This window comes from Balaenoptera musculus, chromosome 12, assembly GCF_009873245.2.
Source record: "Balaenoptera musculus isolate JJ_BM4_2016_0621 chromosome 12, mBalMus1.pri.v3, whole genome shotgun sequence".
NCBI classification, from domain to species: domain Eukaryota; kingdom Metazoa; phylum Chordata; class Mammalia; order Artiodactyla; family Balaenopteridae; genus Balaenoptera; species Balaenoptera musculus.
This window is the reverse complement of record NC_045796.1, coordinates 84,537,983-84,557,279: the sequence shown is the minus strand read 5'-3', so window position 1 is coordinate 84,557,279 and position 19,297 is coordinate 84,537,983. Positions and strand designations below refer to the sequence as shown.

The window sequence follows — 19,297 nt, the reverse complement described above, 5'->3', positions numbered from 1 at the left end:
ATTATTCCTTTCTGCTCACACCCCAAATCTTAAGAAGTAGAACTCAGAGGAGATGCTGCTTTAAAGGGACCCAATGCCAAGAAAGGTATGGAGGAGGGCAGGGCGAGAAAGTTCTTTAGCAAAAAGAAAAGAACTATCTCACTTCTAGATTACAGGCTATGTCATAAACACTGCAGAAAAAAATAGGAGGAAGTCCCTTGTAACATCGAACTCTGCTTGATGAATGAACTTCGTGCCAGAGACATTTCCCAGGTTCCAAATATAGAAATATATTTTTCTTCCCTTCAAAATGAGGTTCACTGCTGGAGCCAACCCAGCCCAACCCAGACACAATTCCACGCTGCGATTCCCAGCTTCCCAGAAAGTGTCCAGATCATGTCACCTTTGTTTCCAGAGCTTCTCAGCCCTGATTGCTTTTTCAGATAACCTGGGGAATAGTTTCAAAGCCTGGGGCCTAGACCAAGTCAATCAAAATTTCTGGGAACGGGACCCAGACACGAGCAGCGTTTAAAGCTCCTCGGGTCAGTCCCGCGCGGAGCCCAGGCTGGAGAAGGCAGCCCTTGGCAGGCTCTCCTGGTAGAGCAAGTGCACAGACATTTTCCTGTCTTAAGAAATAAGATGGGGCTTCAGGAGTGGGCTCCTACTCACTCAAAGTTAAGATCGGCCCCAAATATGGAGACTTCCTTTTGGCCAGAGAAAACAGGGCTGTGATCCTCTTGGCCCTACAAGGTGGTCCTTCCCTGGGAAGGCGGGAGCTTGCCTGTCGGGTATGGACCACCCTGCACTTGGGCATTTCCCCTGCGGGCCCCTCTCCGGAGTTGCTGACTCAGGGGGTCTCGGGTGATGCAGTGCTGCAGGGACCACTCTTTCGGAACCGCTGTACATCAGTTCACTTCAGTGAACTCACCAAGGCAGAGGAGGCATCCGTGGGCTGGGGCACCACAGGGCCAGCCCAGCCAGCAGTCCGCCCACAGCATGGAGCTCCCTAGACTGGTTTATGGAGCGAGCGGAGCCCGACCACGGGGAGAGCACCTCCGCTATGGATTCCTGAGCGCAAGCTCAAAGCAGGACCAAGATGAATGAATGGCTGAGGGGTTCTTTCAGAGAAGAGGTCCAGTTCTCTTTAAGGTGAACTTGGAGCTCTCTCCGTATGATTTTGTCCAGCCTCCAAAAACATGGAAATCGTGCCAGGTTTACAAGAGGCCCCAATTAGGGCTCATTTTGTTTTTTTTTTAACACGCATCTCTGCACATGCCAAAACAAACAAAAAAAGTAATTAACAGCACTGTTCCAGCTGAGGGCGTCGCGAGCCAAACACATCAGCCATTCATCTACAGATCCAGAAAGGCATCTTGCTTGACCTCTGACCATTAGCACCATAATATTTATCCCTAACTGGAGCACCACTGCCTAAGAAACCAAAGTCCCTCTCTTGTTTCTGATGCCACGTTTTTCTGAAGTTCCCGCAGAGAGCTGTCAGTCGCTCATCATGATGCAGAAACTCTGCACTTTTAGTCCCTTCTGTCGATTATCCCAGGCCCACCGGCCCCTGTGCTGACATACTCACCTCATCTAGCAAACATCATCAGAGGCAGCCAGTTCTTCTGCAAATTCTGCAGAATACCTAACACACTCACAATCCCGCTTTCCTACAAAATGCCGGTTTCCAGGGCTTAACTTGCTTTAAATAAAAGGAGAAGAAACAAACTCCCTCACACCCTCTCACATGTTAAATAAGGAATAAAGTTGTACCTCAGAGCCGAAAATTTTTAAAAAAACCAACAAAACTGATATCCAGTGTCACTCTTTAAAAGAAGAGGGAGGCGGCTTTGACTCACGCTGTGATTTTTCTGATGTCCTGCTAACAAATTTTGTTACTTGAAGTAACATATACAAACATTCGAGGGTCAGTTGCCGTCTTAGAAGAGCTCTACAATGATATTAAGGTCTCAAAACAAACAAACAAACAAACAAAACTTTAAAGATCCTTTACCAGATCCTGTAAAGTTTATCTTGAACTACGATTAAAGCAGTGTAACTGTAAAAGATCAGTACCAAAAGTCAAGAGACCTTAATTCTGGTATTGGGTCTACTGTCGTCACACACCAAGGTCAAGAAAATATCAAACGATAGTTCTCTAATCTTTACCATCACCACAGTAAAAGAGAACAATCCATCTCCTTGTCTCATAGATACCTGGCCCTTTCGGACAAGTGAATTCACCTGAAAAAAGCCAGTGTGTGTTCCTGGTTCCACGTGGACAAAATGCCTTACCTTTCACTCCCCTCAAACCAAGAGCCCCGGGGGGGCCCTTCATGCCCGGGAGGCCTCGAAGTCCCATCTGGCCTGGGAAACCGTTCTCTCCAGGGGGGCCTGGGGGACCAGGGGGGCCAGGCCGCCCGGGGAGGCCCGAGGCTCCGGCGTCTGGACGCTTGAGACTTGCAGCCATCTCAGCAAAATGCTCTAAAAGATAATAAACAAAACAGTCCAGGGAAGTCAGAAACATGAAAGTGATTCAAATGAAAAAAGAACTATTTCAAGTGCCTTTTTTCTAAATGTGTCACCAGAGCTTCAAAACTGCTGGTGAGGCCTGAATAAAGCTGGGTCATTTCCACGGGCTTTCTGCCAGGAAGTTTCACTGGTGCTGCTTTGTTCAGCCCTCCCTGGATGGATCTGGTCCTGCTGCTGTGAGACAAGGGGATAAAAGACCTTAAACTTCAGGGCTGAGTGGTGTCCAAAGAGGTAAGTGTGTCATCTGAACCTGGCTGGTTACCTGAAAAGCCAGGACAAAAAGAAAGTGAGCTTCTCAACACAGGAAGAAGTGGACATCCAGAAGCTTCTCAAATGCAAGGACATTGTCCAGAATTAGTACTGAGATACCATTTGAGACCTAGGCTCACGTTTTTAGCTTGAGGATATTAAGTAATATGAATTACTCAGGATTCATTACTTTCTATTAATTCTCCTTCTCAAAAGTTTTTTCGTGCTTGGAAGAGACACCAGACATTAAAGAAAGCCTGCTTCTTAGGAATGGTCACTGCCTGTCTTAAAAATTCATAACTGTGTAGGGTCTTTCAGGAAGCATTAAATAGATTAAGAAACATCCACTAAAACCATGGAGAACAAGAACATTTTCCCATTAAAACAGGGGAAATACTTTAGTGTAATTTTTTTTTTAATTTAGGGTGTGAAGGAGAAAATGAATTGGAAACACATTTCTCAACAAGATTTTTAAATTGTTCAAATGCAAGTATCCTAAGTTGGCCTTATTTAAGTAAGAGTTCACATAAAGTCATAATTTTCTCAGCACTTAATGTTTAAAATGGAAATATTCTTTCAAGATAAGATGTCTGCGATATTGGTTTTCAAATATAGAGGGAACCATTTCATTCTGAAAAACTTTATGATTCTACTAGACAAATTATACTACCTCCTGAACACACAAAAGATGAGTGTTTCTTCATGATAGAATTGGTTCCAACCAGAATCAAATAATAAATAGCAATCTCCACAGGCTTCTTCTGGGCAGAAGTCTGCCAGTTACTTCTTATATAATCTATAGAGAGAGCCTAGGTCAGTGCCAGGTACACACCAAGTGGTAGGATATTAAGAGGGGAAAGAGCCTCAGAATTTGTGTTCCAAAGGGGGAAAAAAAGTGTCTGTATCTGTGTATGTGTGTGTGTGTGTGTGTGCATGCTTTCTTGTAAATTAACCCCACTGGCAAAAAAAGTCCAGGCGAGCCCAGAAAGGTAATATTTTTCCTTGAATATAGAAAGCATAAAATAAAGATATTTCCAAGAACCTAAGTTATTTAGCCTTTATAACATTCCTTGGAGAGTTTAAAGAAGCCAGATGTATCCAGGAATTATAAAATACTAACATAAAACTAAATCAATGCATTTAAAACGCCAGAACAAAAAGAGTGAGTCCATAGTTTAAGTATTGAGGAAGTTAAAAATCTAAACATTAAAGATGTTAAAAAGAAACCAATTATTTCCTTAGCACAAACGCATATACCGATTAACTAGAACAGACGTGAAATTGCTGTTATTCAAAATCCCCCGCCTTTACAGCACGCAAAAAGCCAAGCGGCGATGATTTATTTACCTCGTATGACTCTCATGCAGACCTGCTTAATGTGCTGGTCCGTTGGTGCCCTGCCCTGGGACAGAAGAGACAAAAGCCAGTTTGTACATGGAACCACAAAGGGGACATTGTTCAATGGTAAACCAACAGGCTGGGCAAGGGACCAGGTGGCTGGAACCAGAAGAGCTGGCCCCATGCTGCTGAGCCGCTGAGGTCTGGTGCTACCCCCGCGCCCCCTGCCGTGGGATGGCATCTCCAAAGGGAAACCCCAGGGGCTGCCCAGCACTCACGGGAGGGCCCTGGATCCCGGGCAGGCCGGTGGCGCCCTGTTCTCCCTGCACGCCTCGCGGGCCAGGTGGTCCTCGCGGTCCTTCCTCCCCAGGAAGCCCCCGGCTTCCTTCGGGTCCCCTCAAGCCAGGCTCCCCGGGGTTACCTGCCTGGAACACAAGGGCACGCTGTAAGTCCAGGCTAGACGCAAGGAATGCGTCTGCTTCACGTTAATACAAGCGCTGCCATGAAACTGCGGGTTTACTTACGCTCTGTCTCCCAAGACGTGTTTGCTGAGAGCTTACAAAGCCTCAAGGTAAACACACGTAATGCCACACAGCAGCTCTCCAATCTCTTAGAATTCCAGCTCAAGTAAACGTTTTAAAGATCTTTCTTTGGGGTATAGTTATTATTTCAAAATGTTAATGGGAATAATATATTTTAAAACCACATTCTTCACACTTGAAGTCACTTCTAAGAGCACGTTAACTTTTAATAAAACGTGTTAACTTTTTCTGGCCACAAAAAGGCCACTGAGGTCACAAGACATGTCACATTCTCTATCACCAATATAGAAAGCATAAAATAAAGATATTTCCAAGAACATAAGTTATTTAGCCTTTATAACATTCTTTGGAGAGTTTGAAGAAGCCAGATGTATCCAGGAATTATAAAATACTAACATAAAACTTAATCAGTGCATTTAAAATGCCAGAACAAAAAGAGTGAGTCCACAATTTATCTAAGTATTGAGGAAGTTAAAAATCTAAACATTAAAGATGTTAAAAATAAACCAATTATTTCCTTAGCACAAAAGCATATACCAATTAAATGTTTCTTCTGAAAGCAGACCACTAAAAGCATCTTTAAAGTCCTCATCTACAAAAACTGCTTTACAGAGAAACTAAATTAATTCAGTTTTTCTTAAACTACCTCTGGTGGAATTTGTGGCAAAGTAGTTTCAGCGGACTGTTGTTTTCAAAATAAAAACGAGAAGATAAAAGCACAGGAGACATGGAGGGAACACCACTGCTCAAGACCTGAATGTTCATAAAGCAGCTCAATCCTGCTTCTTTTCCATATGCAACATTTATCTAGGAAAAGCCAACTTGTTCAAAAGCTCACATGTTTTAAACTGAAGGAATAAAGGTGATGATGCAAGGCTTTCACTAGACACATCTAAAGAAAGCTCACGGAGTGTGCTTCTTCCAATCTCTCCTTATACAAAAAAAAATTGATATTCATCTTAGTCAACCTGTCAAAATTGCCTCTATGAAGAAATTATGGCTTAAAAGATTTCCAGAATCAGGGTCAAGGGGGAAAGCTAAGGATGTGTTATGGAACGAAGGCTGGGGAATTGTCGGGTGACTGGTCTGCAAGACCATAGCAACTTCTAAAAAACCCGGAGGAGAGGCCAAAATGAATTCAGAATGTGCTAAAAGAGCTGGCGGAAAACAAAGGAGGCCAAATCAGAGTGTATTACCTTGCTGGCAACGTCTGAAATTTTGCTAGAACAAGGAGCAGGGCATTTTTGATGAAGAGATCAAGGGTCAACACGACCAGGACGTCACAGGGCCCTGGGTCTTTGGGTATTACCTTGCTGGCAACATCTGAAATTTTGCTAGAACAAGGAGCAGGGCACTTTTGATGAAGAGATCAAGGGCCAACATGACCAGGATGTCACAGGGCCCTGGGTCTTTGGGAAAGAATTCCTCACTTGAGGAGGGATACGCTGATGTAGAAACCAGAGTGCAGACCTCACCCACTTACCAGCTTTGTCTTGCTGAAATCACTGAGAAAAGGAAAAGCTTTTCTGTTAGTAACTCTTTTCCCCTGATTCTGGGACGGTGCACTTCAATTTCATCTGTATTACTTGGGTAATGTCAGGAAAGACAGGGGTAGGAGGGGAGGTAATGAATCAAGAGCTCATTCCTAGTATTATATCCAAATTTAAATGAAATTAACTCATTTTCACGCCTGCATTGTTCATCCACTTTTTTCTTTTATAACTTGAATTCTCACCTTGGAACATTACTGATTATTTCTAGACAGTGAAGGAGGATTTCCATTACCAAATTCTATCAAGGTTTACTCTTTACATTGTTCTCGATCCTAAACGATTTCTGTCAAAGATTCTTAGGCATAAAGCTGTTATTTGAAGCTTGAGACTGTCACGTGGTGTTTAGAGGCAGTATGTAAACAGGTAAGATAATATAATATAATAGTTTCCATCTCAGTGCTGCGTGAAGAGCCCAGGGCAGGGCAGTGTAACCAAGGCTGGGTGGGTCCTCCCGGAGAAAGCTGAGCTGAGGATGGTGCTAAATGCTTAGGTAGGAGGTACTATTCTAAGGAAAGAGAAAGAGTGTCCTGGACTAGGAGAAGACCGCAAGGCATTAAACAGCATATGCCAAGTAAAAAAGAACCACAGACAGATGACATTCCAGAGAGGTCGGACCACTTCATCGAAGGCTTTGTATGCATTTGCTAAGAGTCTGAATTATTCTCTAAAATGTTATTCTTAAAGGGTTTTAAGCAGAGGAGGAATAGCTAGTGGGCTTTATCTTTTCATCTAGATGGCATTGGCTGTCACGAGGATAACACGTTGGACCAGGACAGAGAGAAGTCGGGGGCGGGGATTCCAGAAACAAGAAGACTTGGAGATTAATGGAAGCTGGTGATAGATGCACTTGAGATTGAAGTCTGAGCTTCCTCCTTTCTCCTTGTATTATCTTAAATTTCTTATTTTATTAGATGTGCGTTCCTTTCAGATTAGCAAGCCATTCTAGATTTGCTATTAATTGATTCTAGAATTCTGAATACATCTAATCTCTAAGGACATCAGTTTAGTTTCTGTAAAATGATAAATTGAATGAGATGGTTATTTTCTCGCTCTAATAATTATCTGTATTTTCTTAGGTATCGTGCCTATATCTTACTTCCCCAACGAGAACACACAGAAGATTAAGAAAATTACTGAAATATTTGCAATGCTATGACTGACAATGAAATTCACTCATGTTCTTGTCACTGCAAAGCACAGGTCAGTTCTTATAAAATAACCCATTTGTGTAAGAAATTACGATGTATATTCAGTGAACCACTTATAATATGAAAAAAAAAAAAACTTCCTTTAGAGTGATTAGGTCAAAAGGCAGATCCATTTACAGTGTTGTGAGGTTTTTTCTTTGGACTAATCCACTACTTAAAGAATAAGTTTAGATGTTAATTTCCTTGAAGGTAAGTCCTTTTAGAATTGAATTTTCTAGAATGATTTCATAAAGCAGAGCATTGCATTTTCTATAGCTTTATTCATATTTTTATTTTTTATACCGTTACTGTTCATTATACTTACAGATCCCTTTGGGCCAGGTAATCCTGTATCTCCCTAAATCAATAAAACAAAATTATATTAGAACAATGTTTACTAAAAACTCTAAAAATGTTATCATGCTGCCAAACTCAATAGAAAACCATGAACAGAAGAACCATGACACTACAGAAAAAAATTAGATTCACAATTTGGATTCTGGTCCCAGCTCTGCTACTTAACTTCAGGACCCAGTGTAAACTTGGTAACCTCCCAGCCTTTGGCTAACTTGTCTGTTAAATAATAGGGTTGAATCACAGCTCTCCAAGGCTGCATTCAGATTTAAAATGCTAGGTGTGGAGAACTGAAATGTGCAAGTCAAAAGACATTAAGCTAGCATGCTGTTATAAAACATAATAGACATTTAAACCAGATGACTTCATTTCTGAAACTCTAACAATATTTTAAACTCATCCCCAAAAGTCTATCAAACCAAATATGCATGCTCTTATGCTTAAAAAAAAAACCTTGACTATCTCCCACCACTAGTTCTAGGTATGAATCCAGCTCATCTTAGCACGTCAGTGCATGTCCACTACAAAACAGGATGACTTAAAACGTCCCCTTAAGGACCTCCCTGGAGGTCCAGTGGTTAAGACTCCACGCTTCCAATGCAGGGGGCACGGGTTCAATCCCTTGTAGGGGAGCTAAGATCCCACAAGCTGCGCAGTGCGGCCAAAAATAAAGAAACAAAAATTTAAAAATAAATAAATTAAAAAATAAAACATCCTCTTAGCTTATAAAATGAACAGTTTCAACAGAAAATAAAATTGAAATCACCCTTTTCCTAATTTACTTAATAGTTAGGAAGCTTTGCCTCATTCGGATGTTAACTGAAATCCTAAAACTCTGAATAAAACACTATCAGCATTTTCTCCTGTACTAAAAGCTCTCTGAAACTATTTTCTGAGAATTCTGTCACACACACACCCCCAAAGGACCAAGCATAAGTTTCCACACGAGGTCCTGTTAGATTGTCTCATAACCATAAGGATAAGCCAGCAGACCTAGCAGTGCTGTGGAGGTGATGACTTGCTCTCCTCCTCCCCGCCTTCCTGGAGATTTAGCAGAAGCCTCCCCTGGAGTTGGAATCACTTCTTTGGAGGGTCTTAGACTCCAAAAGGCCGTGGAGAATACCCACGGTCAAACCTGGGACCCTCAACTCTCTAACTACAATAACCTATAATACAAACTATAATAAAGCTTTAATTTTTGTTTCCGTGATGGGCACTTTTCATAGACTTGTCTACAGCCATATAAGAATCACCTTGAATGTCTAGATGGAAAACCACAAGAAAACATGCCCTCCAAAGGGAACGCTTTGTCCTCCCAACACTTAAGGCCACGTCTATCAATGTTGGCGTGTTTCCCCTCCACTTTACTTGATCTTGGGTGCTATTCTCGGGGGTTGTTTTTTAGCTTATGTAAGAAACGTATTACCTTTAAAGAAGTCAGCAAGGATAGCAAGGTCAGAGAAAAGAAAAAGTATGTATGTTTCTAATACAGTTCAAAATCAGTGAGTCTCCATCAATAACCAGAAAAAAAAAAGTGTCTTACGAGTTCACCCCTTTCTCCCAGTTCTCCCTCTTCACCAGAGGCACCCTAAAAATTAAAAGTCACATTTTTAAAATTCTTAGTTCCTTGGTTCAATTTTAACCCGTCAACATTGAGAAGCATTCCAACCAGTCAACATTGAGAAGCATTCAAAAGTCCCTGTGGTGCCCCCCCCAAGATCATGCAGAAATACGAAATGATCTCAATGGTTTTCCTATCTAGCTGTCAGGGGCTTGTCCAACCCAGAAAACAGCCCAGAGAAAAGCCAGAAGGTGAAGTTGACTTTCTGCTAAAGTTAAGGATTAATGACTATATCCAGCAATTTTATAATTAGGTAATACTTAAAAAGGGCTCTTACAGTTGAAAAAAAAAAACAACAAAAAAAACACCAGGGCAAGGACTAACTCTAATTCACATGCATTGTTTATTTGCTAAGGGCTTGGTAAAGAAAAAACAAAACATTATGATGCGGCTATGGAAGGCCTCATCACACTGGAGTAAACCCATCTGTTGCATAAGAGAGACAGGGCCATTCTCTTCAAAGGAAGGACCATGTGTATTCTTGAAGGCAGAGCCATCATTCGCTCCGGCTTATTAAAATGGTAGATAAGGCTACAGACCAAATTAAACCCTGCGTTTCACTCACTATGAAGTACATTGAGCCTCCACGTTTTACCCACACCGCAGATCAGCCAGTGCCCCCTGCTGGTAAAGCACATTAATGCACATTAAGCGCTGCATGTCACACATGGCACCTACCTGTTCACCCTTTGGACCAGGTTCACCAACTACACCCTGTAATGAATAAAATATACTTTTTCAGTGTTTTGAGGTTTTTAACTATATACTTTCAAACGAACCAACTCCCCTTATTGGGCTGGTGAATAGGAACAAGTATGAATAATCCCCATCGCCTCACCACCTAGCAAGAGTCAGGTCAGACCTGGAGAAACTGACAATTGTCCAAAAAAATCACTGGCAACCTGAAGTGTCCTCTGATCACATCCATGTAAAATGTAATTAGTAGGACTGGAAGTTTAGAACTAAATAGGAGGTGTGATTACAGCTGAAATTTTTACTTTACTCAGCTTTTATTTTTCCCTTCTGATAAATTACTATATTAATAGATTTTTTTGTTTGTTTCTTAATCTCAGCTCTCAGTAATTTAAGATATCTTTCTTGATAGCTCTCTATGGTAATTTCTAGAAAAATTCTCCATTGGGCCAAAAGTGACCTTGGTTTCTCAACATAGTAGAAATCACCCTTCCAAATAAGGAACTTTCTGGACAGCTAGGTATCTTACCCTGTCACCTTTCATTCCAGGAAGTCCAGGGGGACCAGGCAAACCGGGGAGGCCAGGGCTGCCGAGAGAACCCTGAAAGACAAACACAGAGTCCCCAGAACCACTGCTACCGCAACATTGAAAGCACATAAGCCAGACGCAACCTTGGGTGTGTGGACTCCTGTCTAGAATAAATGTGCTGTGTTGGTTTAACTCTGCTTCTCAAATTTGTCACTCTCCCAACTCCCAGGAGAAGAGAGCCAGTCCCCCCCGACTCCATCGCACCTCTGAGGTCCCCAGCTCCAGAGCTAGCACCCCTTCCCAACAGTGGGTTCTTTGAGCTGAGTCCCCGCCTCACGGCTGGAGAAGTAAAAGGTGGCATTCACGCACTTGCTCTCCAAGTCCAAGAACAACCAGGAGCCAGATGTAGCACTTTGTATCTCTCCCAGTTTTCCAATAAATGCTACAAACCACGTTGATTAAAATACCCTTTAAGGGTCTCCTAGATTTAATTTGAAATTCCTCATTTACATTTTCACACATTCACATAGGAATAGAAATCAAGTAAGGGTGATTCAATTACCCTTTGTAAATTATTTTTCTCTCCTCGCTTCTTTTAAAAAATTTACTGTGTTTCATATGAAGCAAATAAACGGCCAGGGACTAGAAATATTACTTACCAGTTTACCTGGTAGTCCTGGGGGTCCTACTGGTCCTTGTTCACCTCTACTGCCCTAGAAACACACAAACATGATGGTCAACTAGACAGTTTGCCGAAATGCTAATGTTTAATCACTATTTCAATGAAGTAACATGCTACCTAGGTTTTTGTCTAAATATAAAGGTCACCAAAGTATTCTCCCCATCTTCAACTGAAGGCAGAGACCTTTATATTAAATGCCTGCAGCCTCCTCAGTGTTCATCCTGAGTTCTAACAGTCCTAATGCTGTTTGTTGTGAATACAGACTGTTCGATGGACATCATACCTGATACATCTACAAGAAATGGCAGTTAGGAATTTTCAGCATCTACTTCACCATCCAAATTAGATTATGGTGACTTGTGTACATGCTTTATCCTCTCATTTAGACTACATGTTCTTGAGGTATAGGTATAGTAAAATTTTGAATTTCACATAAATGTGTAAAACACAGAGTAAATTTCACGTCTACAGTACATTTTAAAGCAGTATCTGGCAAATGATCTTGAACCTCGAAAGAGTGAAAAAGACACAGGACAGAGATGTTCGCCTTCAAATTACTACTGTAACTTCAAAAAGACATAAACAGTAGAAATTTATAAAGTTTCTGAAAAATTCTTTGTTCTACTCCTTCTAATCATGTCTTAAAAGATTAAATAGACTTTGGAAAGTACAATTTATAATGTAGATACACTAAAAGCAACACTCTAATTTCATTTTGTGAGCCAATATCAATTTTTTATTTGAAACTCTAAGCCCTTTGAGAAAAGGAAACACCATGAACTCTTCAATTTCTTTCTCTGAGAACTTCATACACTTGTATGCAGTCTGACAAAAGCTTGTTTCATTTCTAACGCAAGTTCAACTAAGCTGAACACTGAGGTTGCTGGATAAATAATCACATTTCCTGGATGGTGTACACAAAATGAAGGTAGTCTTTTGAGTTTGTTTTTCTTTAAAATGACATGACAACTTCATATTAATGTTTAATATTTATAAGTGCTTCTGATAAGATTATCCTGATCTGACCCATATGTTATTCATTCAACTATAAAAAGAACAAAATGTCAAGATCTATAAACCTTCTGCATTTTCAGTTGCTCTAAAGGACTGAGAAATGTATGCCAAATTACAAGTCTCTAGCTATAATTTCATGGCAATTGTTTCATATGACTTATAGGTGATTTAAACAAAATACTCTTAAATGCTTTTCAGAAACTTTTATATAAATGTTCTGTCTAATGCATGAGTTTGAATAATACATTGGTACGGAACCCTTGTGAGCGGCTTGGAAGCCAGAAGCAGTGCCCCATGAGGACGGATGTTAGAAGGATATATTGATAAGTCAGGTGAAAACCAGCCACTATGATAGATTCTTCTATGCGTCTCTACACATAAAGATTGTGTTTCACCCCATTAATATGACCCAGCACTTCAAAGTTCAAGATAGATTTTCTTCAGTACATCTGCTCTGCTGGCATTTTCAAATTATTTCTGAACTGCGTCCTGACTGAGATCCTAAATGTCATTGAGATAAAATGACTTTAATTCACAGAACGATTAACAGTCATTGGTGGGAAACATAATTAATGGTGTCAGAAAGGGAAAGCAAAGTTCTCGATACAACCTCAAGTATTCATTTCTAAATAAATGAACCATTATGCCATCTTATCCAAAACAAAGATGATTAATATACTCTTTTCCTCTTCCACAAACCAAAAGGCTAAATGAAAAGAAAGGACTGTATAACCTTTCATTTACTTTTGGAGAGATTAATTATCTTTTCAGTCAAAGACAAAGATTTTCTCTGCTGGAATCTTATTTTCTCTGTCTTTCATGAGCTCTTATTATTCAGTTCAGAAGTCTTTTCCAAGCCCCGGCAGCCCTTGGTAATACCTACGAACGGCTCAGAACCCAGTCTAGCCAGCCTGCTCTGCTGACCTATAGCCGTGACAGGGCAACACACGTAGGACCAGGGGAGGGATGGGTGAAATTACGGGCATTCACTTTTCTGTCCCTGCACAAATAGACAGTGTGTGGGTCCTCATTTTTATTTCATGTCTAGCTTGTAAATCCTTGGCTATTCTGAACTTAGGTATTTCTATAGAAATCATCCCACTGTGCAAAAAGGTAATGTTTATTTTCACAATGACCAAACAGCTACAAAAAAAAAAAAAGTTAGGGCAAGATTTTCTCGTGGCCATTCTTATGATTTCTATGTGTTCTAGAAACATGCATATTCTTCCTCTAAGTTCTTTAATTTCACCTGTAACTAAGATGAACATGAGCAATTGAGATATAAATAGTAATCTCTAAAAACACACAGGTTAAACTAAATACATCCTGCAGGGAGCAATTCACCCTAACCTGGTAACAACAGGAGTGCTAAAAAAATGATAAATCTCTTCTGTTTCAACAGCTATGGTGAAACCACATTCTCAGATGTGGGCCAGAGAGGCTGGTGGGGAAATGGCTCTTTTGTCCCATGGCTTATATTTACAAACCTCTTGACAAAAGTTATGGGTTTTAACAAGAGAATCGGAAGGAACCAGAAAAAAAGGCAACATCCTACCACTGAAAATGTGAAGACCATAAGAAAATGCTCTATTTTTCTCTTGGGTGCTCTGTGCCACCATATTTATCTCCAACATGTTAAGACACATCTTCCAATTCATCCCTATCTAAGAAGCCAATCAAGGCTTAAAGAAAAAAGAAAAGATGCAGACCCTCTACCGGTGATTCCGAACCCTGGCTGTGCATCAGAATCCCCTGAGTAGGTTTTAGAAATATATTTCACTGGTGTCTTCACCACCCCACCTCCCCATTCCCCTCCGCATTCCACCCCTCTCCCCCAGGTCCTGATTCTGTAGGTCTGGGGTAAGACCCAGGAAATTGCTGGGGCTTATGTTCTGTTCGTTTGTCTTCACCAGCTTTACTTAGATTCTTGTTAAATGCTCACTGCGAAAGCTCCATAAATACTAAAATTTGCTAAATGTGTTTTGTGCCGTTAGAATTTGCCAAGCTAACTTCAAATAAAAACATCCAGCGGAACCTTGACTTTGGAGGCATTAGAGGGTGGAGATGGGGACTTGGACACTGAGCCCCAAGGCCAGGTCTGAAGTCTGGCTCTGCCATGCACCAGCTGACTCCAGGCAGGCAACTCAACCCCTCTGTGCCTCGGTCTCCTCATCTGTACAATGGGCTTTTGGGAGGATTTAATAGATACATGAAGTACTTAGAACAACGTCCAGCTCATAGTAGGCACCGCAGATGTGCTAGTTATTATGTTTATCCAAGGAATAAAGACATCAGTCAAAATGATGGTTTTTAATCAAATGTTCCATTAAATGTTCTTTTCTCTTCAAATCTTCCAAATTTCTTTAAAAGCATGAGTTATGCTTGGAAAAAACCAGTCTCTAGTCCTCATTTCTCGAGTTTCTGTCAGATCACTAAGAAGGCGCCTTTTTTATAAACAAATTCTAGGAGGTATTTTGTAAAACTCATTTTAATAAATACAAATACTTCAATATGGAAGTCTCCCTTTCAAAATGGAACTATCAGACTTCTAAAATACCACCGAAAAATGCATTTTATTATACTTGGGTTGTCATAATTATTTTACCAAAAAAATGGATTTTACTCCACTGTGCTCTAGATTGTGATGGTTGTTGTATTTGCCTGATAACCCAAAATGCTAAGTAGCTGAAGAACGAACATTATCCTTAGTACCTTGCCAGTTTCAGAACTGGGAAATTATAAATCTCTATACTCAGTCTGTAGTCTACACTAAATGCCTCTTTCTGGCAAAAAGGATGTTCAACCCAGAAGATGAGTTATGATTGCTAAAGATTGCTGCTTTTACAAACCCATTTTCATATTAACATTGGCAGATCATATTAGCCCTACTACAGGGATAATTTTTAGGCTTGCCACAGAAATATTTTTTAAGATTTATTCAATTTTACAACATTGTGTATTTTGTATTTCTCTCCAGTGTAGGTTTAAATATCCCCTCACACAGAAACAGAGGACAATCTGTTTACACTATAACCATCACAACTGCTTCACGAAGTGTTGACAGGGAGAATATTCCAGAGTCTGGTGGGGTAGGAAGGCAGCTTAGGTCACTCAACAGCACATCATGTGGGACCTCTGTGTTGAAGCTGTTGGTGATGGGGTCAGGGTAGAAGACTTCAAGAGAGAGGAGACAGGCTTCCATACTCCACGAGTATATAGTCTTCAGAAAACTGGGGGTATATCTGTGTGGCACTCATCCCAGTTGAAATCATGAGAGCAGAGCAAACACAACCCACTCAACAAAAGCCCTGGCAAGTTCTGAGAAGCCTGGAGGAGGAAGATGGACCAGGAGCCACTACACGGTAGGACCCAATCAGAGGCCCCAGCCACCTGCTGGCTCTAAACCAGGAGTCACCCAGACGCATGTGTAAACCCAGGGGAATGTGACAGAGAAAGCCGGAAGGAAGCACAAGCCAAGTGGTAAAGATACGTGCTCATACGTAATCCCTAGAGATGCCAAAACTCCAATATTTTTTGCCGTGGCATTGGTGAAAGTTGATGGAACAATGGTGAGGAAAGGGGAGAAGAGAACTTTAATTTCAAAGACAGACTTCAGTTAACCTTGATTCTTTCACAGGACACATTAGAAATAGGTTTCATTCCTTCTACTTGGCTTCTCAATTTAAGATTTGCAGGAAAAACTGATCAAACTTGTGGGGAATAGGTGACAGTGTGTGAATTTACCAAGAAAATGAATTTAATGATGTAAAATGAAAGAACAAATGTATCTTTCAGTAAGTACGTTTGGTGTAAAAACTCTGATCCAGAACTATAATATTTATAACCACTCATGATACTCTTCTGAAAAATTTATAGTAGGTAAGAAGTCAATTATGAACAGAAGCAGCACAGAAAGATTTACTGTACCTCCCATCCAATGCATTTCAAGGAATATTTATTGAGCACGACCTTACAGCAGGCCCCAAGGAAAGAGATGTAGGGAACACAAACGTGGATCAGACATGTTCCTGACTTCCTGCAGTTTCCACACCACAGGGCAAAAAGGGACCAAGAGTTACAGGTTCAGAATAAGGAGAGATCACTTCTATCTGGGGGTAGGGCGTCATCACAGATGGTTCCGTTGCAGAATTAACACTTCAATTGTATCTAGGAGGGCACATGGGATGCCCAGTCAGAGAAATAGAGGAAAAAGCCATCTCAGTTGCAGGGCATCACAAAGAAAACAGGCAGGCTGAGAAGTGCAGAGAGTGTTTGGGAATTAGCATGAAGTCTAGCTTGGCTGGAACACAGGCTCTGAGCAAGGCAGAAATGGGAAGTAAAACTAGGGGATAAACAGACAGTTTAGGATTTCAGACTTTCCTTTATTGTCCGTGGAAATCCACTGGAGATTTCTAAATGAAGAAGAGAAATGATGCTGGATGCTGTACTTTGCAAAGACCAACATGGAGGCACGTGCAGACTTGGAGCCCTACCGTTCCCCAGGCATTTACGTTTGTCACCAGGACTGCGGGGACACGGCTGGAGTTCTAGATGCAGGACACCCTGCGATGCGCAAGAGTCCTGGAGAACAGAGAGATATCCCAGCCGAAGTACCAAGAGAACCTTGTTGCGAGCCGCAGTATTAGGAAAGATGGGGGCAGGGAAGGCAAATCAGGAAGCGACTGCAATAACCAAGCAGCAGTGAACCACCTGAGCCAGCGGGTGGAGGTGGGCTTAGAAAGAAGGGTCAGACAGGAGGCTTTAAAGAGGAGGTGGTAGGGGCTTCCCTGGTGGCGCAGTGGTTGAGAGTCTGCCTGCCAATGCAGGGGACACGGGTTCGAGCCCTGGTCTGGGAAGATCCCACATGCTGCCGGGCAACTAGGCCCGTGAGCCACAATTACTGAGCCTGCGCGTCTGGAGCCTGTGCTCCGCAACAAGAGAGGCCGCGATGGTGAGAGGCCCGCGCACCGCGATGAAGAGTGGTCCCCGCTTGCCACAACTAGAGAAAGTCCTCGCACAGAGACGAAGACACAACACAGTCATAAATAAATAAAAGACCGTGAATTTCAAAAAAAAAAAAATTTATTAAAAAAAAAAAAAAAAGTAACAATGATATTTGGGAACGTTTCTGTGTTCTCACTTGGAGTTCTTTGTGTTACCCAGCAGGCTTTGAAACTAAGAACTTAAAATCAAGACCAGGGAGAATTTTTTAAAGTTAAATTTGAGTGCATCATGTTTCGTTTCCAAATCAGTTTCTCGCTAAGGGTTAAAATGTATCTAGTGAGAAAATATACATAGCTATATTTGCTGCAAAATAGACACATTTACAAATTCACACTAAAAGAAGTCTGGCAGGTTCTCAAAAGATTAAAATAGAGTTATCACATGACCCAGCAATTCCCCTCGTAGGTATGTACTCAAGAGGAATGAAACAAGTCAACACAAAAACTTGTAGAAAAATGTCCACAGCAGCATTAATCATAATGGCCAAAAAGTGGAAACAACCCCCATGCCCATCGATGGATGAATGGATGAATAAAATGCGGTATGTCCATACAATTGAATACTATTTGGCAGTGAAAAGGAATGAAGTACTGATACATGGTACAGCATAGAAGAACCTTGAAACATTATGCTAAGCGAGAGAAGCCAATCATTAAAAAATCCACATACTGCATGATTCCATTTATGTGAAATTTCCAGAATAGGCAAATCTATAGGAAGTGGATGAGTGGTTTCCTAGGTTTGAGAGGACTGGGGGGAAATGTTGAATTGCAAGTGTATCTAGAGTTTCTTTTTGAGGTGATGAAAATGTTTTAAAGTGGACTGTGGTGATGGTTGAACAATTCTGCAAATGTACTAAAACTCAGTGGATTGTATACTTTAAACGGGTGAATTATATAGTATGTGAATTATACCTCAATAGAGTTGTTTTTTTTAATCACACTAAAATATTTCCTTCAACATGGGATGAGAGCAGAAAGGGTCATCATGGTTTTTTTTTTAATACTTCATTTTTGTTTCTACTTTCTAGGGGAAAAAAAGCATATTGTATATCTAAGTAGCATTCCTGTTCCATTGTTTATCTGGATTATCACATATTAAAACATCAGAAGGCATTCCTGGATGAGTTAATGGATGAATGAATAAAGGAAGGAAGGAAGGAAAGAAGGGAGGGAGGGAGGGAGAGGAGGGAAGGAAGACCCAGCAAAGCCCGGGGAAGGCACTTTGGGAGGGGTCCACAGAAAAGGAATACTCACAGGGAGGCCCCGAGGTCCTCGGGGTCCCACCTCTCCTGGTGGCCCCTGGCGGCCCTGTTATGAGGAAGGCAGGTAAAGAAAAAGTTAAACTCCCTAATCCTTTGCTTAGTGATTACAACAGGTTACAAGGTATGAAAAGGTAACCTATGGCAACTTACCGGTTTGCCTGAATTCCCCAGTTGCCCGGGCTTCCCTGGAGCACCTGTGTTACCCTGAAGGTAAAATACAATATTTAGAGTAATTCAGGCAGTAAATAAGCATAATAATCAACCTGTCTTACCAAGACTGGGTATTTCTTACACTTAAATAGCATTACTTTCCTGATTTTACATTGAGATGTAAACTCTCTTTCTTGGTGGGTACATCAAAGTTCTTTAGATTTAGGTTAGGATACTGTTTTGTCACTTCCAGAGGCATAATAAAGATGTCAAAAATGTTTAAAAGCGAAGGCCAGATGTCAAAAAGTGAAGGTCTTTAGACAGACAAGAATAAGAGAGGATTTTTCTTTCTTTACAATATTAATTATATATGTCTTTCTTCAGCATTTCCGCCTCCAATACACTTCTTTGAGCCTTTTTATTGATACCTGACATTGACACCATTAAAATTGTAAAAGATCATGCCAACATGAGGAAATAAGGGATGCGCCAGCAGGCTCCAGGGAAAGCAGGTGTCTGGGATCCCACCCCACCATCAGCTGCCCGTGGTCCTCTTACTAGCGAACATCTCTGCTCGACTCCATGAGCCACTACGATCGGAGGGCT

General features: G+C 41.2%; 1 protein-coding gene across 2 annotated transcripts in view; it reads right to left on the bottom strand.

Moving 5' to 3' along the window:
- Nucleotides 1-19,297, bottom strand: part of COL9A1 (collagen type IX alpha 1 chain) — an 83,080-nt gene that overhangs the window by 12,114 nt on the left and 51,669 nt on the right. For both annotated transcript variants that reach the window (XM_036870855.1, XM_036870857.1), the window contains 10 exons: nucleotides 18,692-18,745; nucleotides 18,534-18,587; nucleotides 11,237-11,290; nucleotides 10,578-10,649; nucleotides 10,034-10,069; nucleotides 9,278-9,322; nucleotides 7,706-7,738; nucleotides 4,377-4,523; nucleotides 4,108-4,162; nucleotides 2,275-2,463 (listed from right to left, as the gene is read on the bottom strand). In XM_036870855.1, coding sequence (XP_036726750.1) covers nucleotides 2,275-2,463; nucleotides 4,108-4,162; nucleotides 4,377-4,523; nucleotides 7,706-7,738; nucleotides 9,278-9,322; nucleotides 10,034-10,069; nucleotides 10,578-10,649; nucleotides 11,237-11,290; nucleotides 18,534-18,587; nucleotides 18,692-18,745 — 739 coding nt within the window. The remainder of the gene's footprint in view (nucleotides 1-2,274; nucleotides 2,464-4,107; nucleotides 4,163-4,376; nucleotides 4,524-7,705; nucleotides 7,739-9,277; nucleotides 9,323-10,033; nucleotides 10,070-10,577; nucleotides 10,650-11,236; nucleotides 11,291-18,533; nucleotides 18,588-18,691; nucleotides 18,746-19,297) is intronic.